General features: G+C 34.7%; 1 protein-coding gene across 2 annotated transcripts; it reads left to right on the forward strand.

Moving 5' to 3' along the window:
* The first annotated feature begins 1342 nt into the window (after window positions 1-1342).
* LOC107040350 (PTB domain-containing engulfment adapter protein 1) lies at window positions 1343-25865 on the forward strand. 2 transcript variants are annotated; one of them, XM_015260404.2, is made up of 8 exons: window positions 1343-1657; window positions 18895-18997; window positions 19108-19175; window positions 21098-21280; window positions 22250-22576; window positions 23472-23910; window positions 24017-24243; window positions 25204-25865. In XM_015260404.2, exons 2-8 carry the CDS (start codon window positions 18922-18924, stop codon window positions 25276-25278), a joined length of 1395 nt encoding a protein of 464 aa, XP_015115890.1. In that variant the 5' UTR covers window positions 1343-1657; window positions 18895-18921; the 3' UTR covers window positions 25279-25865. The 2 variants fall into 2 exon arrangements, with proteins under 2 accessions (XP_015115890.1, XP_015115891.1); XM_015260405.2 differs by lacking the exon at window positions 1343-1657 and adding an exon at window positions 11369-11442.

Genomic DNA, 25865 nt, shown 5'->3' on the forward strand with positions numbered 1-25865 from the left:
TGCCATAAGTACGTGTATTTTCAGCAATCAGTCTCACGGCCTTTAAATTTTGAATAACATTTAAATTGAGTCTTCAATTCAGTTGATGCGTTTACGACGCAAAATTAATAAAATTAGTTTCATCAATTTATTAATTTATTCTATACAATCAATTTATTTCGGCGCAGATATTTTTTTGTGTACGTTGCCCCTTCCACTTTTTCTGTCAATCGCGTGCATTGGTTTTCATCGAGACATAACAAAATTAGTTTTATCAATTTATTTATTTATTCTATACAATTAATTTATTTCGGCGCAGATATTTTTTTATATACGTTGCCCCTTCCACTTTTTCTGTCAATCGCGTGCATTGGTTTTCATCGAGACATAACAAAATTAGTTTTATCAATTTATTTATTTATTCTATACAATTAATTTATTTCAGCGCAGATATTTTTTTGTGTGTTGCCCCTTCCACTTTTTCTGTCAATCGCGTGCATTGGTTTTCATCGAGACATAACAAAATTAGTTTTATCAATTTATTTATTTATTCTATACAATTAATTTATTTCAGCGCAGATATTTTTTTGTGTACGTTGCCCCTTCCACTTTTTCTGTCAATCGCGTGCATTGGTTTTCATCGAGACATAACAAAATTAGTTTCATCAATTTATTTATTTATTCTATACAATTAATTTATTTCAGCGCAGATATTTTTTTGTGTACGTTGCCCCTTCCACTTTTTCTGTCAATCGCGTGCATTGGTCTTTCATCGAGATATAACAAAATTAGTTTTATCAATTTATTTATTTATTCTATACAATTAATTTACTTCGGCGCAGATATTTTTTTATATACGTTGCCCCTTCCACTTTTTCTATCAATCGCGTGCATTGGTCTTTCATCGAGACATAACAAAATTAGTTTCATCAATTTATTTATTTATTCTGTACAATTAATTTATTTCGGCGCAGATATTTTTTTGTGTACGTTGCCCCTTCCACTTTTTCTGTCAATCGCGTGCATTGGTCTTTCATCGAGACATAACAAAATTAGTTTTATCAATTTATTTATTTATTCTATACAATTAATTTATTTCGGCGCAGATATTTTTTTGTGTACGTTGCCCCTTCCACTTTTTCTGTCAATCGCGTGCATTGGTTTTTCATCGAGACATAACAAAATTAGTTTTATCCATTTATTTATTTATTCTATACAATTAATTTATTTCGGCGCAGATATTTTTTTGTGTGTTGCCCCTTCCACTTTTTCTGTCAATCGCGTGCATTGGTCTTTCATCGAGACATATGACTATGTGTGAATGCGTATATATACATTGGACTTGCCTCTCCTCTCGTGCCACCTCCCACCAATGACCAACAGTAACGTCTGGGCCCCACGCAGAACAGAAGTGAAGTGAAGACTCGGGACTCAATCCACAATTCGGAGTGGCTTCAACTACAGGAGAAAATACACTCATCCGTTTCTAAACCAAAGCAGAGACTAGCGACTAGCCGTTCTTTCGCCGTTTTGAATTCTCTTCTCGTCGAAAAACGGACTCATTAAACCCGTCAAGTTGTTATCCAACGGTTAATAATTAGTGTTAATAATTGTGCATTTTGAAAGAGTAAATAGTGCACAAAACTGGAGAATCGCCGCGAGTTATTGGGAATTTCAGGTGAGTTTTTAACTTTCAATCAAGTCAGTGTAATGTGAAATTGAGGCGAGAGACAATGGTTGTAGAATAAGAGAGTTCATGATGCCAATGGGACTTTCTATTTCGAAATTTCACTACGATAGCTAAGTAAATAGTGTGATTGACTTCGATTGATCGGAATATTTCATAATTACTTTAATGTTTTTATCGTTTTTACGTTGAATACTTGTTTTGGTATTACGAAAAGTGGTTTTGAAATGTCCACTGTTTGTGTTTCATTGAAATCGTTCATTTATTTGTTGTTTTATTGTCTCGGTTTTTTATGGTGAGACGGGTATTTTTTGTCAGCACCTGCTGCAAATGCAGGGAGGTAAGAAGCCCTTTGGAAATTAGATAATCAACGGACCGAGGGACAGGGTTCATTCTGTTGTCTATGCACCTGTTGTGAGACGGAACAGCGGAAATAACTCGACTCTTTCATCCTGGAAATTCTTTTCGTTCTGTTCGTGGAGAACAACACAAAAATAAGGCGCGAGGGGTTACCAACGTAGGTCAGACGGGCGAATGTCTTATTCTCGTTCAGTTGAATATTTCTCGTTTTCAAAACACTCATTTCGATGTCTTTTATCTAAATCAATGAAAACGAGAGGTATTCCATGTCAAATGAGTCAACGGCTGACTCTTAACTGTCGGAAAATGATTTCAATTTTTTCTGAGATTGGGGACTAGAAAAACTATCTCTCAATTTTTTTCAGATTTTTTTAACAGCCCATTTCGGAGATATCATTTTTTCTTAGTTTTTTCGTTTTTTTTTTAATAACTCCAGGTCTATTAATCCGATTTTGATTTATGACACGTCAATATTTTCGATTTCCTACCATCTGTAAGAATGTTTTGAGTAATTTTTTTTTCGATCTCTAAGTGCTCATAATACTGAATTAAAAAAAAAAAGTTGAAAAACTTGATTTTTTTAAATTATGTCATTTTGTAAAGCATTTTGTGAAAACGCTAATCGGTTGTATAGATAAAAAGAATAGATTAAAGTAATGCACTGTTAGAAAAAAAATGAAATTTCATGGACAGTTGACCAGGGATAGCCAAATTTGTAATATTTTATTCCCGTTTAATATTGCCTTCAATTAGTTAACATCACTCTTAAATTTTTTGAGTACTTAAGTATCATCAATTCAAATATTCAAATTCTCAACTATTTTAACCATCAAAAATTGAGGTAGGAAAATTGATGATTATTTGTGTAATCGAAAATCCTATTTTAAGAAATTTGAAAAATTCATTTAGTAGCAAATTTACAGTTTCATATTAACAAATTTTAAATACGTCATTATTCGAAAAAATTAGATATTATATTATTTGAAAAATTGGATCAACATATTTTAAACCTTCATTAATGTAAGGGTCAAATCCTTGTAATATTACAGGAATTTAATATTGATGGGGATCCCTGCCGTTGACTGCCAATTTTCAGGACAGTGACACTGAATGCGATTTAGGGGAAAAAAATCAGGAAATTTCAGGTTTCACTGCAAATTCAGTAAAATTCCAGAATTTTAAGGGGTAAAAAGACGAGAATTCCTTAATTCATTTAAATTTCCAATCTAATACGAATATTCAGTGTCAAATTGCATTGAATTTTCAGTGAAATCTAAAATTTCACAATTTTTTCCCCCTAGACCGCGTTCAGTGTCACTGAAAATTCAAGAATATATTTACCAGAATTTTCTGCCCAGAAAAAACTGACCACTTCGGGAAACCCATTTTTCGGGGAAAAATGGACCGGAAATTTCCACACTGATAGAATGATTAATTTATTCCAAACGAGATTCGTTGACTATTAACGAATGGTGGAGTTGAATATGACCAAATGAATATTCGTTAATAGTTAACGAATGGTACGAATATACATTCGTTAACTATTAATGAATGAACATTTGGTGGGACCGAATAGACCCTAACCTCCAACCAAAATCCATTCGTTAACAGTAATCCGTTCTCTCACTGCACTTCTGTTTGAATTTTCCACGAAATTCGGAATTTTCAATGACAAGATTTCCTGAAATTTCAGTGGCATTGCGACACGATAAAAATTTCCGGGATTTGGCCCGGAAACTTCAGACAACAATTTTTAACAGTGTGAAGATGACATTTAACTAAGTTAACAATCTGACAGAATTAGTTAAAAAGAAATCCTATTCAATTTAATTAAATGAAGTGAACAATGAATTATACATGATGGAAGGAAATGATGTGCACAGCAACCACTCGGATGCATATTGCTAATTTATTGGCAAAAATAACTACTATATGCCATACAAGAGTAATTTCCCACTTGTTTCATAAAAAGCTTTGTAATCACTCTAGCTTCTGCAAAAATCGAGTCATCAACTTGTTTTTTTTAATAAAATCGTGAATGAACAACTGGTCTAGGGTGACCAGGCCAATTGCTGAATGGTTAAAGGAAATTCGATTTTCGTGGTAGGATCTAAAATAAAAGAATGACCTAAATGGGGATATGATGGGTACCATACCTTCAAGAGTGTTTTAATTGGCAGAAAAAAATTGTTTAAATTGAAAATAACAAAACAAAGAATAATTAAATTGAGAAATAATTGAATGTAGCCGAAACCCCCAATTTCTGGACGACTGAGTCACATTTTTTTTAATTTATTAAATATTGATCAATAGAAGAAGATAATTGATCACATGATTATACACAAGTGATATTATGGAGAGGTGAAATAATTAATATAATTTTCATTTTATTTGTGGAATATTCAATGCAAGTTGAAATCGTCCAGAAATTGATCTGTTTACCCTACCCCAGAAATATTACGAAAAGAGCATTCGGAAAGAAAGTACTTCCAAAATAAAAAACAAAATGATGATCGATGATTTATTGTCATAATTATTTTCATTCTTGTCTTTCAGACAGCATCAACCGGTTTCCGGTTTCATTTCAATGATGAATTTTGACGGGAAGAAATATAAACATTCTCTCAAGTCCATGAATTGTAAAGAATCATTCATCATTTCTTACTTAGTTTACATTTTCGTACAGTTGGTCTGTAACGGTACACGGGTTATTTCCTGGCTGAATTAGCTGAACGTGGAGCGAAAGCAGGGAAAGTACCTATACTATCTCAATGCATACATACGCATTATACATCTCCACAAAGACAATGAAAAAATTTTTCCCACTATTAAAAGTCCATAAGCGATAATCAACCAAAAGAAAAAAAGCAAATAAAAAGTAAAATGACGCCCACTACCGTGCAGTGATGATAAGATTCAGGCGAGCTATCAGCATCACTCGTTTGATAATTAATTCATGCTCTAAAAATAAATGTTTCACTTCTGCTAATTGAACAAGGGCAACTTTCAATATTAAATAATTTGAATATTAATTTCTTTTTCCTTTTGAACTAAATTTTCCAGTGTTATTTAAATAATGAAGAAATCATGATTGCAATGTTCAATTGCACTTCATGTGATTGAGAAATCACGGAAACGATTGATAGATGTATAATTGTAATGTATAATTATTCTTTTCAAGGTTGTATGGGTTAAATTTGCGTGGAGATGAGACGTATGAATAGGTGATTAGAGATCGCGCTTGTTGACATTGACAAACAAATTTTCCCACTCGCCATTATTATTATATTATTATTATTATTATTAAGATATCCGCTTGTGCACATATTAATATTATTATTATTATTATTATTATTATTATTACTAGGGGAAACATTATTGCTTGTGCACAAGCGGATATCTTGATTTTCGCACAAGCTAGCGTGATTACAATTTTTTTTGTAATAAAAAAAATACACGGAGAAAAATGTTCAATAAAAATTATGGAACTCATAATTTGCTCACTTTATGGAATCGACTCAGACAATTTAAGTGACGGTATGGTAATTTAAAAAATTACGAAACGCTCTGGAAAAATTCTGTGACAGTTCCGTAAAATTTTCTACAACCGCATTTCGCTCTGGAATTACGGAAAAGATACGTTATTTTTATTGAATATTTCTCTCCGTGCAGAAAAACGGGAATATCTCCAAAACTTTGTACGAACAGGTGTATATATTTGATTGATTTAGATTGAAAGCATCGAAACGAATATTTTGAAAACAAAAAAATCGAAATCGGTCCACTAGTTTTGAAGATTACTGCGGAAAACGATCTAAAAACGAATGGCTTTTTCTCAAAAACTATTTGTTTGATGGATTGCTGAAATTTTGCACAGAGTTAGTCCTCATTAAGACCTATATCTGACAAAATTTAAGATTTTTTGGAATTTTTAGCCACTTAATTACTCAATTTGGTGGCGGTGGTTCTACGCTTACGTACAGACATGCTCCCCAAACTTCGTATTTTTACGTTTCAGGCGATTCTACATAATTGCCAATCAAAATTAGAGAATGTCAAAATTCGACGATTACAATGCTTCCATTCGGAAGCAAAAATCTCTATTTTCTTTTTATTCTCATCATCAGAATAATGTCATTCTTCACTTTACAGCATCTTTAACAGGGAATAGATGGTTTTGTGGAAGGCGTATTTATCTCCTGTAGAATGAAAATGACGGGCTTCCGTGCCCGTGTTTTTTCGTATCCAAGGCTAAATACTCTTTACTTACTGACACTACCATCCTCCGTTGCCTCTTTGTACACCGCTCCTCCCTCTTTACTTTTTTTCCACCGTCCTTTGTATGAGATCCTATCAATTAGCCCCTCATGTATAGATATTCTAAATTTTTATTTTTTTCCTCATTGAAGTAGTTTTGAAAAAAATTGCGAGCTTATAAAAAACATTTGCTAGTTAGTACTTTTTTTAAAATAAATTTTGAAAAATCACCTTTGAAAAAAAAAGGCGTTATCCCCTCTATTTCATTATTTCCAAAAAAATTTATCACCAATCGATAGCAAATTGTTTGAAGATTTTTGCGAGTTAAGAAAAAATCGTCAATGCAATCCTATTATTGTGTAAATCAACAATTCCAATTTCAACTGAAAACCAGAGTTGATGACCAGAGTTTGTAACAGAGATGTCAGACAAGATATGAATGTTTTTTTGGGCTCAAACGAAAGAGCGGGTCGAGAAATGGCGTGCTAGGACCTCTAAAGATGGTTTTGAACCAGGGGAGACTCCTAGACCCCACTGGACAATGTTGTCACAATTGCGCTTTTCAATTGAAAACAGACACCATCTCTAGAGACATTTGTCATCTTTAAAGACTTCTGCACGACATTTCTCGACCCGCTCTTTCATTTGAGCCAAAAAAAAACATTCATATCTTGTCTGACATCTCTGCTCCAAATTCTGGTAATCAACTCCGGTTTCCAGTTGAAATTGGAATTGTTAATTTACACAATAATAGGAGTGCATTGACGATTTTTTCTTAACTCGCAAAAATCTTCAAACAATTTGTTACCGATTGGTGATAAAATTTTTTGGAAATAATGAAATAGGGGGGATACGCCTTTTTTTTCAGGGGTGATTTTTCAAAAATTTATTTTAAAAAAAGTACTAACTAGCAAATGTTTTTTATTAGCTTGCAATTTTTTTCAAAACTACTTCAATGAGGAAAAAAATAAAAATTTGGAATATCTATACATGAGGGTCTAATTGATCGGATCTTTTGTATGTACTCTTATTCCTCTCGACCCGTCAGCGGGCGCGCTCTTTTGGGTGTCTCACTCTCCCAAAATCATCTTCATTAATCTTTTTATTTTTTTAAAAATATTTTTTGAGTGATAAAATTATTATTTGTCACTGAAATAGCGTAGAAATAATTTCTCATCTCTCGCATCTGTTTTCATTGAGAATTGAAAATAATTCACCAGTACCGAAGCGGTAAACCGGGTCAAGTCGATTTTGACTATTGGCCAGTTTTTGATGAATATCTCGGAATCTAAAAGAGATAGAAAAATTTTTGTCACAACCTTTTTTGTAGAGCCAATTGAGGGTTATGAAAAAGGTCGTGAGAAAAATTTTGTTATCTCTCTTAGATTCCGAGATATTTATCAAAAACTGGCCGAAAGTCAAAATCGGCTTAACCCGGCTTACCGCTTCGCTACTGGATTATTCCCACAATCTCTCTCACTTGTTCTTAACCCTATTCTGGTCACCAAAGGCGACCCTGCGACTTGGTCGCCTCCGCGGGGATTCACCGCCGTGTTATTTAGGCTTTAACGTTGGCTCGCGTCATGGGCAATTTCATTTAACATGGAAAAAAATAATTCATCTGTTCGAAATAATTTGTTTTCTTTAGGAATTTTAGGAAATATGCTGTTCTAAAAAATACTATAATTTTTTAGACCCTTCAGTTGACAAAGTCAATTTTTTTTCAATTTTTCCGGTTAACCAGTCAATTGTAGTTAGAGAATAACGACGCACGGCGGGGTTTCCCCCACAGGGTGACCAATCTAGGGTTAAGGTGTTTCGTGCAAAAAAGTAGAATAATGATATTCATCATATAGAATGGTTATAATCAGAATTGAATTATCTACGAATTTCCTAGAATTTTTTCATATTTCCTCTTCAAGTTATTAACGATTGAAGTCGCTTTTCATACATAAAATTTGATTAATTCGTTTAATAGTTTTTGTGATACCTGCCAGGAAGGGCAGAGGTTGCGTAAAGTTTCGCTTTACGCACTCGAAATTCACTTTACGCATAGTCTTGAACTTTACGCACTCGTACACAAAAACAACCACATTACCCCCACTACCGTTTCGAAAAGTGAACTCGGCAGGTAGGGTAAGCTACACTGAGAGAAAAAATTACCTCTGCCGAAAATATATTTATTCCGCTCAAAAATATCGAGATACCTTCGTCTAATAATATAAGATACGTGGAGTCAACGTATAGTTGGATGTAAATAGATAAATAATTTGTCCCCTCAAAATCTGTTTTTTTTTCACGTACACAAGTCAAGCGGAAAAGATGTACACTATTCCGCTGATTACAAAAAAGCTTCGTAAAAGGTTTTGAAATTTTCTGTGGATCAGAGGGTTGATCTTCTCAAACTTATCCATTTGTGACCTCAGAACTGAACTTTGATTTCACACTCAATAACTATCTATGGCGGGGAAACAAATGAGTAATATTGGAAATAATAGAGAAAGTCGCAGTAAAGATTGTACAGTCGTATTTTTGTTGAAAGAATGGTTCTTCTGTCAGCTCAAACTTCCGCTTCGGGAAAAATTTTTTGGTTTGCAGTCAAACAGATTATTATTTATCATGATATTTGAATCCTGGCATTCTACTCGAAAGAATATGTATTCATATGCCACTGTCAGATTTTCAAGTGGAAAGAATAAATTTTTCGCTGCAGAATATTTTCTCGTGGGGAATAATAATCTTGAGACAAGAAAATTTTGTACAGGTGAAAATTTATCTTTTCGGCAGAGCTAATTTTTTCTCTCAGTGTACCCAGTAGATGGACACTGCCCTTTAGATGGACGAGCTACTTTTGGATAGGAAATTACGCAAAAAAATACTGAAATGTGAATTGTTGCTTTGAATTTTCACTAACTGTTGTGATGCTTAACCCCTGGGTGACGATTTTTTTCGATCAATTTTATTTTCAATTGCTAAAAAACAAACGTCCATCTACTGGGCAGTTTACCCTACCACAAAAAATAGGATGTGTTACACGTGCGTGTGAAATATACTTCAGTCAAGAATATTTTATACTCAATTCAGATATATTTATTTTCCGTGTTTATCAAAGTCAATTGATATAAGCAATCTACCAGAAACAATAATTGTAGGAGTGGTGATGATGTCGGTTGTGTTGGAGGTAGTGGCGACGGTGGAGGGAGGGAGAATGTACGGGCGGTGATCTCGTCCGCGACTGGTACCACCATCTGTCCTCCCTCCTCCCTTCCTTCCCTCTTTCGTCGTCATCAAATTTCCGCCTTTCCACGCGCAATTCATCGCTAAAACAGGGATTTTAAAATGATAATCAATCGATCAATGGAAAATTTTTGTCATCGCAATGCCCCAAGCATTTGGAAACGTAATTGAGAGACCACAAAAAAAAATTTATGAAAAGATGGTAGAAATGAAACCTACTCTCCACGAGCTGATTTGATACTTTCGCAGTCTTACTCGGGACAGCGGAAAGTCCAGGGTTATATCAAACTTGAAATTGTTTCTGTCGTGATAATTTTCTGGGTTTTTTAGAGCTTTTGGGGACTGGTTGTGACGCGTCTCGAGTTGTCCTTGAATTTTGATCCGCTGTGAGTTATTATAATGTTTATTTGTCGGGAACTTTTCTATCGATATAAGTGCAAAATCTAACTGGATTTGTATTGAAAACATATCCGGGAAAATGTATTATTTAGGATTCCTGCTGAGTTCAGATTTCAAGTTTTTCAAATTTTCATGGATTTTCAAGGATTTCAAATTTCAAGTTTTAGGTAGAATTCGACGAAATTTGTGACGTCTCAGTGGAAGTGAAACGGAAAGTTCGCAACTTGATTGAATTTTCAATGGAACATGAATATTCAGAGACAAAACAACATGAAATTTCAAATTTTCCAGATTGGAAAAAAATTAATTGTTGATAGTTCGTTTGCCCCACAGACGCTTAAAATTTTTTTAATAGTCCAGAGCCTCCAATTTTTAAGCTACAGAGATTTTTTTTTAATAAAAAAAAAATGTGTAGAATAAGAATTACGAACTAGTTTTTTAAAATTTAACTCCTTTTTTGGATCTTGAATTTGAATTTTCAATGGGTGAGAAATCTCATTCCAATAGCCCGCGAATTTTAAAACTCAGTAGTTTCCCATTTAAAAAAACACTTCCCTATTTTCGAATTTTCTAGAACACCTGCGAATTTTCGCAATTTCTTTGGAAAACCCAAAAATTTTCTTGACTTCTCGGGTGTTCTAAAAAAGTCGACAGCATTGTTTTTTTTTATTGCAAGAATTCTCAAAAACACTGCTATTCAATTTTCTCCTATTCTGCCTGGACGATAAGCCGGGCCACACAGCTGGTCAATCAGAATTTGAAATTGAATTGTTCTATTGGAGCAAAAAAAATTTTCTAGAAAACCCGAAAATTCCCTCCAATTTTTTAGAAAATCCGGAAACTTTCTCCAATTTTAGTAGAAAATCTGATAATTTTTAAGAAAATTCAAGCGTTTTTTAAAATTTTCTGTGAAATCAAAGAATTTTCTCGAATTTTCTGTAAAACTGAAAATTTCCTCGAATTTTTTCGAAAGCCGGAGAATTTCTCCGAATGGTTTAGAAAATCCGAGAATTTCCCGGAATTTTCTGTAAAACTAAAGGATTTTCTATAAAATCCGAGAATATCCTCAAACTTGGTAAAAATCTCAAAAATATTCTGGAAATCTCGAGAACATTCTAGAATTTTCCAGAAAGTTCCAGAATTTTCCAGGAAGCTCTAAAATTTTCTAGAAGTTTCTACGGTGCACCGTAGCGCAATGATTTGTATCCTAAAGTCGATTGGGGACCGTAAATAGTAGTAATAGTAAATAGTATAATAGTAGTAATAATACAATTGAAATTCATTCAGTCGTGTTTACGCGAATCGCCGCCAAAGAATGGGCAACAGATTTATTATACTAAAAAAGAACATTCAAAATTGAAACGAACAGCCAAAATTGTAACAAAAAAAAAATTATCCGTCTGATTTTTACTTTTCTTATTTTTTCATCCTCTGATTGCTGAAAATTGACCGGAATGATGTTTTAATGGTGAGCTTGATGAAACCCTCATACGAGCCGGTTCAAACTCGTCTCTTCTATTCAGGTACAAAGTGTCTTCATAGCGGTGCTTATGCTTTTTATTCGTCTGTAATACATTCAACTAAACTGTTAACCAAAAGCCCCACACACAATTGTGACTTTCTTGCTGCTCGACTTGTTCCATCAGTCTGTGGAATCTCGTCTTTACCCTTGAAATTATCTCTACAATCTTTCCCCCATTCCCTCTAAAATTTTACAATTCAACTGAATTGAAAAAGGGAAGAAAAAATGAGTTTCATTGTAGAAAAAAAATGATCAAATTTATTCTTACTTTTGAAGTGCATTGGTGTCTATTTTTGAAGGCGAGAACAGAAGAAGTAAATGGAGAAAGTGTACGGCTGGCAATCGAGCCGTCAGCCATTTTCTAATCGACCACATCCGGAGGAAAAATCGACCTTTCCCTTCTTTCTATCTCGAATAATAGGGCGATTATAGAGAGGCTTGAGTCGTGTCAGAAAATTATGAAAACAGAGTGCTGAGGGGATTCGCATCCCAAAGATGTTTGCTAAATCTTCAGTTCATTTACACTGAGAAAATAAGTGTTTTTTGAAAAGTTCTTCTTGACTTGTATCAAGAAATTCGTCGCTTGAAAATCACCAAGCGCACAATATTTTATACTGGTCCGAAAGATGAGGACAATTTTTTCATATCGAGAAAACGAGTTCTCAAGTCAAGTAGAATAGTTTTTGCATTAAAATATTTTAGATTTGAGGCTTAAAAACTATTAAATGAATTAGTTCAATTTTACTTGGTTTGAGAAATTGCTTTCTTGTCACTCAGAAATTGTCCTCACATTTAGGATAAGTACAAAATTACTGGACGAAAGTTTTCATTTTCTTAGTGCAAGATATTTTACTCTTGAAAACTTTGAAGTCAAAGATTTTCTGAAAAAGTCAAATATCTCCGCAACTACTGATGCAATTGAGCCCAGGTTTGGGCGTGTAACTTACGATTGTAAATTGCACCGTTTTTTACCGACGTAATTTACGTAAATTACGTTGACGGGTTTTTTTACATTTTTTACATTACTTTGAAAAGCTTGCAATTTTCGGTTACTAGAATGTTTTATTTTAATGCGACTGACGACGACGCAGTATTGGACATATAAATATAAAAAATAGTATATTATGTACTGAGGACAGATAAACCGCGAATTTTAACTTCACTTTGTTCGGTTGGAATACGGTTCTCGGTAGTGGGGCATAAAATATTATTTTATGTCTCTGGGACCGTAAAACCGCGATCCAAACATCGATTCCTTCGGTTAAATTGCGGTTTTTGGGCCCAGAGACATAAAATATTGTATGTCACACGGCGATAAAACTATTTTCTGACTCATATGATTAGAATCCTCGCCTTCGGCTTGGATTATAAAGCCACATTCGAAACATGAACATTGATTACACCTTGACGAAGCCTTGGTTAAACCCTGATTAATCTTCGACTAAATCCCGACTAAATCATGACTAAACTCCGAGTAAACCCTAACTAAACTTCGACTAAACCAGGATTAAACCGAGATAACATCCAAACGAATATTTTAAGCCACAATTGAAAACATTTCGACGATTATTTTTTGAATGATCGTCGAAAAACGAAATTTGACAAAGCTCACATACATACGGACATGATCTAAAATAGTATATTTCGATACGATTGCGGAAAAGTGTTTTTAGACTCGTGGGAGGTTTATAGCACGAGCCGAAGGCGACACGGAGAGAAATGTTCAGTAAAAATTACGGAACTGACAATTCACTCACCGATTACGGAATCGACTCAGAAAATTTAAGTGACGGTATCGTAATTTTTAACAGGAGATCCAGATAAAAATTATGGAACGCTCCGGAAAAATTCCGTGACAGTTCCGTAAAATTTCCTACAACCACATTTCGCTCCGGAATTACGAAAAAGATACGTAATTTTTATTGAATATTTCTCTCCGTGTAGTGATATAATCCCACGAGTCTATTATGTCGTTAGGCCCGAAAAAACCGCGATTCTAACCTCGCTTCGCTCGGTTAGATCGCGGTTTTCGGGCTCAACGACATAAAATATCGTATGTCACACGGCGATAAAAGCATTATCTGCCAAATGTGATTATAATCCTCGCCTTCGGCTCGGATTATAATGCCACATTCGCCAGATAATACTTTTATCGCCTGATGACATAATATACTATTTCCGGCTTGTTGCGATGGGGTTTTTTACTCGTGTGGCGTTGGCCTCCGAGCCGTAGGTGAGGACTGGCCAACCACACGAGTGAAAAAACCCCATCGCAACAGCCCAGGAACAATATTTTTCTGTAGTGATTTTCAAGTTTTCGAGTTTGGGAAGTATGTAATACCAATTCCCAGACGAGAAATCGTGAGAAGCAGTACAGAAAACACCTTTCCCGCGAGTATCGAACCCTATTATTCATCACAATGTGTGGGAAGTGGGGTTTTGCGTACGCAGAGCGTGCGTAAAATGTCACTTTGCACACAGCGTGATAAAAACAGCATATTCGAACTCGTGAGACAAAAATTAGTCATCGTCACACAAAAAAATGGAAATTTCAGATTTGACGAATACAATGCTTCCATTCGGCAGCAAAAAACAAAAAGTAGTTTTTGCTTCAAATTCAAGTGCGTCACATTTTTCCAAACTACGCATGTGTAGTACTTGTGCACCAGCCTGATAATCCGCAAGGTGCAGGCACATAACGTTACAGACTCGTCCAGTCGAACGGAAACTGGTTTACAGTTGTATTGCTGGTGATGAAAAGGGAAAAAAGGACATTAAACAGATGGAAAAAGTAGTTTATTCACCAGAAGTTAGAGTCAGCTTCAGCCTTAGAGAAAATCCTGCTTGAGTAGACAGCAGTTGCTCCAAGATAAATTAAAATATAGTTCTTTTTCGACTGATTCGATGATTCAGTAAATTCATGTAAAATTTCGATCTATAATCTAAAAATTCAGGGAAGTGGGATTTCTCACTCATAAATCAACAGGTTTTTGCTACAAAAGAAGGTGGAATAGAAACTCCCTATATCTGGTCTTTCCACTGATGGTCATTACTGCACTATGTAGTTCGCTATAGCAATGCGTTGCTACTGAAGGCTAAGAGGAGGCGTTACCTTGAACGCGTTATGCAATTCTTTTCTATTCGTTGGATATTGAATACAAGCGATAATAGGTAGTTGATTTTTTATGATTGAACAGAGGTGGAGATCGTAAGAAAAAAAAAAAGTAGAGACTAGGCCCCTAGAGGCGAAAATAATCGCTAAAATTACGATGTGCGACTTTTTAGAAAAAAAGATTTTTGGACGAATTGCTGTATCCCGGGATGTGATGAATCGATCGACAAATTTTATACACAAGTGTGACTCAAGAATAATACTAATTAGTAGCCAAAATCTCAGAGGTTTATTCCATGTTTTAAATTCAAGTTCAAGGTTTCAATTAAAAAATAAGCTTCCAGAGGCGAAAGTATGAATTGCTCTATCCCAGGATGTATTGAATCGATCGACACCAAATGTTATACACAAGTGTGACTCGATAATACTAATTAGTAGCTGGAATCTCAGAGGTTTATTCCACGTTTGAAATTCAACTTCAAGGTTTAAATTAAAAAATAAGCCCCCAGAGACGAAATTAATCTAGAAAACGACGATGTGTGACTTTTTAGAAATAGTATATTTCGTCACTAGGCCGAAAAAATCTTTTTTGTCATTCCGGCCGTAAGGCAGCGTTTCACGGACGCTTCGAATCTCTGCCTACGGCCGTCATGACAAAAAATATTGTTCGTCATACGGCCAAAAAAAGCTTTTCTGACGAATATGAGGTTTGCAACACGAGCCGAAGGCGAGGGCTGCAATCATATTCGTCAGAATCCCATCCTGTAATATCATCTGACCAAATTTCAATATCCTATCTAATTTTTTTCGGGAGTTAACGTGTACAGAACGATTTTCTCGTAAAAATGAAAAATGCTGATTATTACCAAACTGTCCCTAGTTACACAGCAATGTTGTGATTTGATTTGATAGATATTATCACAAGGAATATTCGGACGTCAAAAAAATTCAATTCAGTCACGTAGTTTTCGAGATATTGAGGAAAACATATTTTCGTGAGAAGACCCGGTAAACCGCGATTCTAACCTCGCTTCGCTCGGTTTGATCGTGGTTTATGGGCTTTCTGACGAAAAATTGCATTCATCACACGGTCCAAAAGTATTTTCTGACGAATGTGATTATGTGTGGCTACAAAGCCACATTCGTCAGAAAATACTTTGTGGACCTTGTGATGAAAATAACTATTTTGAGAAATAGCTGTATCTCGGAAACCACTTGACCGATTGAGCTGAAATTGCGCCCAGAAGTGCTCTAAAGTAATACCAATTATGTGACGAAATTTCAGAATTTTAGCTTCATTTTTAGTCCTTTTTCTGTGAAGATTTATAAAAATTTTCCGAAAAATTCGCACAGACATTCGGACATACACAGATTTTCTAAAAACATCATATCTTCAGGTTTCGTGACACTCTACGTCATTTCCAGGCGAAATTATAAGATCGTCAAAATCAGCCATTCCAAAGCATCGATGGGAAGCCATTCTTTGTAAAGATTGATAAGACGTATATGAAATGAAAAAAATTGGAGTGCTCAAGATTTGACTCGGGTGGTTATTTGCTTCTTCAAATTGAGGAGTGTGTTAACAATGGTTGATAAAACCTAATTTGAATATTCGGAAGCACTACAAAAATACAACCTCAATACTAGAAATCTCATGCTTAACAAACATTTTAGTTCAACTTAACTTGACTTTCATGGAATTTTGAAATAACCGCTTTATCCATACACATTGTCGCCTATTTGGGAACTGTCAACGCGTGATGATTCTAAGTGATTCATTAGAATGCCATGCTTAAGGTCGTATAATCATTTCATGAATCATAAGTAATACGATTCAACTGCGCGTCAATAATACGAGGGATATGAGTTCATGATAAACTTTCGCTGTATTGAAACCGGGTTATCGTACCATTATGTGATGGAAATAAAATTTTAATCAGAAATTATTTTCAAGTTTTACATGGATATGCGTCACCCTTTTAATTTAACTTTGGCTCTTCATTCTATTTTATACATCAAATATTTAGTCTACCGCGTATCAGTTTCAATGACGAATGACAGTTTCATTTGAAAGAGAATGAGTCAAGCTCAATACAGAAATTGCGTTGCAGAATTCTGAGAAAAATTAATTTTACACGTTTGCTCGGAGACTTGTATCCGTCTATTTACTTGAGTGATGAAAATTGAATAATTATAGACATATTCTGTCAGGAAGGACTGCATCTTAGGCATAGTATCGCTGGGCCCTACCACGTGTAATATAACCCACATAACGATAAAGCCACAGACACATGCAGTGAGAGAAAAATAACACGATTGAAAGGTTACTGCACCTTTCAACTCCTCGTGTATCTCGACTCGTAACGTATTTCGACGGTTTGTGAAGCGAATAGTAATGCATTTTTTATATGTGTGCGGCACGGCTTTTTTGGGGAAAACAACGGTTCCCGCTATAAACCTGGGATTGAACTTACATGGAGAGAAGAATGACAAAGTTCTCAAACAACTCTTACACGGAGAGAAATGTTTCATAAAAATTACGGAACTCACAATTCACTCCCCGATTACGGAATCGACTCAGAAAATTTAAGTGACGGTATCGTAATTTTTCACAGGAGATTCAGATAAAAATTACGAATCGCTCCGGAAAAATTCCGTGACCGTTCCGTAAAATTTCCTACAACCACATTTCGCTCCGGAATTACGGAAAAGATACGTAATTTTTATTGAATATTTCTCTCCGTGTACTTGTGCCAAAAAAAAGGCTTTTAAGAATTATCAAAAAAGGATTTTTTATACCAAACGTGCAAAGGGTGCGCAGCGATGAAAATTTTTTGTCGCAAAAATAGATTTAGTAGTTCCAAAAAAATTGTATTCTCTGCGCAAACAAAAAATGTCATTTCTAGCACTACTTCTGCGTTATTTGATACTTCCACACGTATTTTCCTCCTGGAAAATGGTCCTTTTATGCGAAACAAGTAAAAGTCGTTTTTCTTTTCGGCTGTTCAGTAATCACAGACAATAAATGAATCCTTAAATGAAATAATAATAATTACATAATAGCAATCTTGTGACTTGGGGACAAAATATTTCTCGATGAATTTTCAATTAGCGATTTTGTTGGCCCAAACAAGACGATAAGCGGAAAAAATAGATTAGGAAAAAATGGTCCACACACTCAAATCGTGCTGAAACCTACCCAACAAAAATTTCACTTGCACGGAGAGAAATATTCAATAAAAATTACGTATCTTTTCCGTAATTCCACACGGAGAGAAATTTTTGATAAAAATTACCCTATCGTTCTATAAAAGTGTATCATGAGTCATCGTTTCCTCATTTCTATCTCGAAATTTAGTAAAAATTAATATATGATGATCAAATTTTATTCTACGTTAGAGAAATTTTATCATCCTGACGCATAATAAATTTTACCCTTCCAGTCCAATAATTTTTATGTAGATAACAACGAAAATTCTGGAACGGTTGGTAAATTATACCATACCAGTACAGTAATTTTTACTCTACCGGCGCGGTAATGTTTATTTTAATCAGGATAAAATTTCTCTAACGTAGAATAAAATTTGATCATCATATATTAATTTCTACTAAATTTCGGGATAGAAATGAGGAAACGATGACTCATGATACACTTTTATAGAACGGTAGGATAATTTTTATCAAAAATTTCTCTCCGTGCAGAGTGAAATGTGGTTGTAGGAAATTTTACGGAACTGTCACGGAATGTTTCCGGAGCGTTCCGTAATTTTTATCTGAATCTCCTGTAAAAAATTACGATACCGTCACTTAAATTTTCCAAGTCGATTCCGTAATCGGCGAGTGAATTATGAGTTCCGTAATTTTTACTGAACATTTCTTACCGTGTGGTCTTTTTTTCCGGGATTCAAACAAGACTTGTTTGAGAACTTGTTTGTTCTTCTCTCAGTCTATTTTATAAACATGGGGAATAGAAAGGATTCATGAAGCTCAGAATTAATTGATCAATTTCTTACTACGGCCGAGACCGAGATTTAACCCGACAAATTGTCGAGTTTAAAATGAAGATGATAAACGAGTGATTTAATTCACCAGATACTCGCGTGAATGGCTCGGTTTGTGCTTTATCGAATTGACCCAGTATTGGATCACTTCAAAGACACTTTAGAAAAGGGACTATTCACTCACCTCAACATTCTATTGGGTCAGACAACAACTATTCTATTATTAAATGAGAAAATTACACATTGAATTCTATATTTGAAAGACCCACACGTAACTCATTTCAGTGTTATCGTTCTATTTTTAGATTTGTAATATTTTTGTTTTCATTTCCCATTACAGATTAATTTATACAACTTTTGAGTCAATATGAGAAATTCTACTTTACTCAAATGGGCGCAGAATTCTACGAATAATAAGAATCAGCCGAGCAAGAATGGAGCAGGTAAAATGATTTAAATGAATTTTTTGCCTTTTATTAAATGGATTTTTCGGAAGGAATTAATTAATTGATTTGTATTCATTGATTTATTTTTTGTCTTTGTCTCTTTGTAGGAACGAATAAAAACTGGATTCATCCACCAGATGCACTCCAAAAGGGCCACATAGCGTACCTAGTCAAGGTATAATTATTATTACATAATAATAATAATCCGATGAAATTTTTCATCTCCAATTCTCAATTTCTGTCATTTATTCTATTCATTGTATAAAAAGATAAGGATAGAAATCGAATTTATGGGTGATTTTCCATTATTCGAAAAAACATATCGATTTTAAAACTTTCCGGGGACATTGAAGAATTATTTTTGTCATTAGGCCCGAAATTACTCAAAAAAATTCTGAAATGTGAATTTTTACTTTGAATTTTCACTAACTGCTGTGATTAACTCCCGAATAGCGATTTTTTTTCGATCAATTTTTTTTCAATTCCTAACAAAAACGTCCATTTACTGGGCAGTTTCCCATACTTGAAGTTTTTCGCAATCGATAACGTTCTACGCAGGTACAAACTCTAAGAAACAAAAATGCCCAGCCTGCCGTAATGTCAGTTTTTCAATTCTTCATCATTATTATTTCGCATATTTTGTTTTTATTACTGTTAGAAGTGTGTGTTGTTGAATTGCACAATATCCGCCGTAAATTTACGATTACCATGAAATTTGCATGTGGGATGTTTGACTTTGGAATGTGGTAATTTTCTTTTTTCTGCTATGCAGTTTTCTGAAGAGATGATTAAAAATGTGAAAGAATGTTTTTTCCGCCCCGAACAATCAACTCGGCGGGTATCACAAGAAGATGATATTGGTTTTATCCCTCGGTTTAAGGATATTCAACTCTCTTTTACAGTTTGGTACAGACCGCACTATAGATTCAATCATTTTCAATCATCAAATTTGTCAATTAAATTGCGTGAAAAAAATTTGAAAAAAATCATTAATGTTATCACAAATAATTGAAATTGTTTAAACTTTCGGAAACCGTAGTGCTTCCGAATGGAAACTTTGTAATCGTTCAAATTTAAGTTTTGGATTTTTTGTGTCATATCGACCCAGTAGGATCCAAAAGTTCGAAATAGTTATTTTCATCACAAGGTCCCCAAAGTATTTTCTGACGAATGTGGCTCTATTGGCCGAGCCGAAGGCGAGGCCTATAATCACATTCGTTAGAAAATACTTTGTGGACCTTGTGATGAATGCAATTTCTCATCAGAATGCATTTTCTCACGAAAATGCAATTTTTGGACCTCGTTCGCACATGCATGTGTACGTGTGTGTAACAAAGTTTTTCTTCAATTGTTCGCTAATGAAAGGATGGAATTGAACCTTTTTTAAAATGTAGATATTGTTGAGCCCTATCAATCGCCATTAATTAAAATTTAATTCATCTATTATTTTTTTTAATTCTCGAATTTTTTCAAAAATTGGTTCTCCCACGATAACTACAGAAAAATATTCTGAATTGATTGGATGATGGCTTAAAAAATTTGCTTGAATGTCGTTTTGACCGAGTTCGAAGATGAAGACGATAGCAATAATCGTTATTTTGATTTATGTGAAAATTTGCGAAAATTTCGAATATTTCATGAAGATAGGATATATGTATATATTATATAATACATGCAGGTCGGAGCCTGCAAAGTTTGAATAATAAAATCATTGTAAAATGTGCGGAAACTCAGGCTTAAACGAGGCTCAAATGAAAGCTCGGATGTCCCACCACACAAGTAGAAAAGCATCTCACTGGAAAAAAAAGCAGCCAAAGTACTCGAATATCCTTAAAATCAAACATTTGCTTTTTATTCGTTCTAATTCTCAAGCGACACAATTGTATAATTTAGCATCCCCAGAATGAAGGAAAAAGAAGGAAAAAAAAGAAAACAAGAAGAACAAAATGAAGTAATAATAATGTCTGAGAACACTGTGACCTCAGTATACTGTAATATAGAAGTGGTACGTCACCTTGACGTACGGTTTCCTTTCATTTCTCTTTTTTTGTCGTACTCAATATTTATAAATGTATGTTTTTTTTCTTCCCTTTCCAGTATTTGGGAAGCACTGAGGTTGACCAACCGAAGGGAATTGAAGTCGTCAAGGAGGCCATTTGCAAACTCAAATTTAATCAACAATTGAGGAAGAGCGAGGGAAATAAAATACCAAAAGTTGAACTCACTATCAGCATCGATGGAGTGGCTATTCAGGAGCCGAAAACAAAAACAACTCCAAAGGTTATTATTATTATTATTATTATTATTATTATTATTATTATTGTTTATTATTATTATCATTATTAGCATCATTATGATTGTAAAAAAATATTAATACAGTAGAGGCTTCGTATAAGATATCTTAGGGACAGTAGGAGAGGAGAAAAATAGGGATCAGCAGGTTTCAAATAAGATACCTCGTTCGTTGCGCCTGAATTCAATGAAATTTTCATTTTTACTGAATGAATATCGATAACTAATCAATTTATATGTGTTTAATGTTTTGAATTTGTATCGCCCGCGTTCTCTTTTCTCTCTAAACATAACTCCACGGAGAGAAATGTTCAGTAAAAATTACGGAACTCACAATTCGCTCACCGATTACGGAATCGACTCAGAAAATTTAAGTGATTGTATCGTAATTTTTCACAGGAGATTCAAATAAAAATTACGGAACGCTTCGGAAAAATTCCGAGACAGTTGCGTAACATTTCCTACATCCACATTTCGCGCCGGAATTACGGAAAAGATACGTAATTTTTATTGAATATTTCTCTCCGTGTCCGCGTGATAGAATGGCAGCTGATGTTGGGGGATTGTTGGTGGACTTGAGAATAATCACAGACGAAAAATTATGATTTTTCGATGGGAGAAGTGAAAAAAAAAATCGATGTGTATTTCCGTTACTTGAAAAAAGTGGTGTGACCCCCCCTTGGTCATTAGACCCTCATGACCACTTCGTTCGTCCCTCCCGTTTGACCCTTAACACCGTTTGATCCTTATGACTACTCTCTTCCCGTTGAAAAATGACCGGGGCCATAGGTATGTTATAAGAAGCCCACGGAACATGAACATTCGGGAGGCGATAAAAGTACCGAGAGTGGGGGTAGACCTCGAGCACTCGGAGCGCGAGGTATCTTATACGAAGTCTCTGCTGTAAAATGAAAATTTCATACTTTTTTCACTCGGTATGATTGTTCTCTCAAACAGCGAATTATGCATCAATATCCCCTTCACCGAATTTCCTACTGTGCGGATGATAAAGGTGAGAAGCGATTCTTCAGTTTCATCGCTAAAGAAGAGGACGCTGAGCGTCACACATGTTTTGTGTTTGTGAGTGACAAATTGGCTGAAGAAATAACGTTAACGATCGGCCAAGCCTTTGGTTTGGCCTACAGAAGATTTCTGGAGACATCGGGCAAAGATTTAGAGACTCAGAGACGTTGTATGGTCCTTCAACAAAAGATTCGTCGGCTGGAACATGAGAATAATACGTATAGACAGAGATTACAGGATATTTGCGCTATCAAAGGCTCCGTAAGTGTTGATATTTTCAATAACTAGTTGTTCTGGGACTAGTACTGTTATTGTTTTCGAATGGAACTTTTGTCATCACTCAAAATTAAGATTTCAACTCGATGCCTAGTCACTCAGAGACCCCCGAAAATTATGAATTTGCATTGAAAAAAAAGTAAAAAAAATCTGAACATTTTGAAAAAGAGTGTTTAATTAATATTGAATAATAAAATGTAAATAATGCATAATTCCCGTGGCAAATGGGAAGAAAATATGAAATGATAAATCTTTTAGACATAGTTTTTTTCCAGAAAAAATACAATGAGTTAATAAAAATGCAATTTGTTTAGTGCATTTGGGTTTATCCCAATTGGTTGAGTCGAAATGAGTGAAGAAATATCGAAAAAGTGCAAATTTCATTATTTTTATTCATTATGATGGCTTCTGGATGGTGCCGCGTCTAGATTAAGCTTTTTGCCGACGTTTCGCAAACATTTCAGTCTGCATCATCAGGGCTAGGTTGCTCCGATATTGAAGCTCCCCGTTGTAAGGAAATCCGTATATACCCCCTGACCCCTGGAGGGGGGAGATAGAGTGGTGGGGGTATCCCAGCCAATCAAGATGTTTTTAATTGATCAGCTGGTCAGCTTAATATTATTATTATTTTTTATTACACGTTAATGAGATCGCTGAACGATCCTCGAGGGTTCCGACTTCACCTCGAAGACCGCCCAGCAAGCTAAGCGATACAAACTATTCCTAATCGCTCTACAATAGTGTTCCCTTATTATTATTATTATTATTATTATTATTATTATTATTATTATTATTATTATTATTATTATTATTCGTAGCAGTAGTAGTAGTAGTAGTAGTAGTAGTAGTATTATTATTATTAGTATTATTATTATTACAGGCGGATGTACAATCCTACTTGGCTCACCACAATCTTCCGGATATTCTGCACGTTTCAATGGTCTCATCAGATTCCTCCCCAGATGATGGATCAAGATTGAATGGTAATGCTAAATTAGGAAAGAGTGATACTAATGGTAATACATCTAATGGAAGACAACAGCCACCCCCAGTGCCACCAAGGAGTTTTGATGATGATGATTTCATGGCAAATAAACCAGCACCAATGCCAGTTGTTGGTACCAAACTGGAGGGATTACTTATGGATGAATTGGAGGAAGAGTTGGAGGAAGAGGAGGAAGAGGAGGAGGATTTCAATCCTCGTGCGTACGAAACCGCTACCAATGGGTTTAATCATCAGAACAGTGGCTCCTTGACCAATGGAGAGTCTAAAAGTACTTTTCCATTGATAAATGGTAGTTCCACGTCTCCACCGCTCTGTGAGTCTGCATTGAGTATAAATTTATTAGTATTAGGAGTATTCAAGATTGGGAAAACATTATCCTGAGGGAGTTTATGGAATCCATTTATTTTTTATTTGATTAGTGGCACCACCACCAAAAGCCAAGGATTCGAGGCGTCAGAATGGGGTGAAGGAAGATTTGTTTGGCAGTGTGCCGTTCAATCCACCAGCGTCCACCACCAATTCAACAGGTGATTTTGATGATCCTTTCGAAATGGGAGAATTTTCCAATCTCTCCATGTCTAGCACGAGTCAGCAGGACCTCGAGAATGCCATTGGATTATTGGACAAGCGGCTACTCGAAATGAAGGTACTTGAAAAATAAAAAGGCTGTAAATTTCCGAATGGAAGCCAAAAACAGAAAATTTGTAATCAGAAAGCTTGCAATCGGTCAAATTTAACTTTCCAATTTTTTGTGTTGGAGTTACTAAATATGGTCTGCAAAGACCGCATTAATGTAGAATTTAATAAGCGGTCTCATTGACTCATTGACATCAATTAAAGTTTAATTTTTCATACAGATTCGAGTGAATTGATATTTTTCCAAAAATTGATTTTGTAATGATCACTCAAAATATTGGCATCAAAGTGGAATTATCATGGTACAAAAAATTATTAACAATACCGTCTTGGGTCGCACAATTCGTTGTTGAGTTACAGCACATTGTTTATGCGATTTGAAAGAGAAAATCGGGGTTTTCTCTTGACTTTCTCTTACTTCTTGAAAAGTATATTTGAATGCCTTCTCAATCAAGTTGAAAAATGGTGAGAACAGCATCATTGTTTATCAAGTTACACAATACCGTCATGAGTTTTTATATCAAAATCTCTATCTCTATTAAACTCAGGAACCAGTCTATTATGTTGAATACTTATTCATATTGATTCTTGGTCCCGACCAACTTCTGACAGAACTTGGGTTAAATTCTGGCTAAATGGTGATTAAGCCCTGATCAAATCCCGTCTATATATTGATTAAACCTTGATTGAATCTTGATTAAACCCGGATTGAAATGAATTCGAGTCTTTAGAGGGGCTGAATGTAGAATTATTTGACAGAACGAAATAATACGAAAAATTTTGATGACATTTCAATTGATGATAGCACTACGACATGAAAAAATAGAAGAGAATAGTAAAATTAAAATTGAAAACAAGAGACCCCATTTGGAAGCAAATTGCTAGTTTATCAACAACAATTACTATATTCTTTTATAGAAAAAAAGTCATTGTCCACTTCGAAAAAAATGATATTTCTCGTTCATTTTAGGATGGATTCAGCCGAGGATTGACAATGGGAACCGATGATTTTTCCCTGGAGAGTCTCGATCCTCTGAGGAACTGAGGAGGCCAAAATTTTCCAACCAACAACAAAATGAACAAAAACAGGATGAAATAAAATTCGTTAATTATTGGACGATTGTCTTTTTTGCTAGCCAAAAGAATTCAACGTCTCCAGAGACCAAAATTAGTCAATTAATATATTATTTATATAATGGTGATGTTTATTAATATTCCTTCAATTAAGAATTATCATTAATGTATAATTGTTTAATCGCGTCTATTATATAAACTAGAAACTTTTTTCTCTCACTCGATAAAAAAAAATCATGACTCTTTGTATTTTTAGCAACAACTGTTTTTTTATTCTGTAAACATCTTGGAAGTTGACGGGATTTATCATTAATTCATTGAGCAATTTTTTTCTGTCGCCAAAATTGAAAGCTTCGACAAAATGATTGCTTATCTAGATAATTTTCTCTTTTTTGCCTTAAGTTTTAATGCTTTATACACATCAACTAATAATAACAAATATATCTGCGATAAAAATTCATCAGCTCATCAACATAATCACTGAAATAATGAGCAGATGAGACGGAAAGATAATTGAAAGTGAGAATAAAAAATTGATGATTATTAAGAAGAACACAA

The sequence above is a fragment of the Diachasma alloeum genome, unplaced genomic scaffold, assembly GCF_001412515.2.
Source record: "Diachasma alloeum isolate Michigan unplaced genomic scaffold, Dall2.0 Dall_scaffold_00327, whole genome shotgun sequence".
Lineage (NCBI taxonomy): Eukaryota > Metazoa > Arthropoda > Insecta > Hymenoptera > Braconidae > Diachasma > Diachasma alloeum.

Excerpts from the sequence above, each read along its gene's own strand:
- LOC107040350 (XM_015260404.2), top strand. The coding sequence starts at position 18,922 with ATGAGAAATTCTACTTTACTCAAATGGGCGCAGAATTCTACGAATAAT. Across the intron at positions 19,176-21,097 it reads ACATAGCGTACCTAGTCAAG|TATTTGGGAAGCACTGAGGT; the intron begins GTATAATTATTA and ends TTCCCTTTCCAG. Across the intron at positions 21,281-22,249 it reads AAACAAAAACAACTCCAAAG|CGAATTATGCATCAATATCC; the intron begins GTTATTATTATT and ends TCTCTCAAACAG.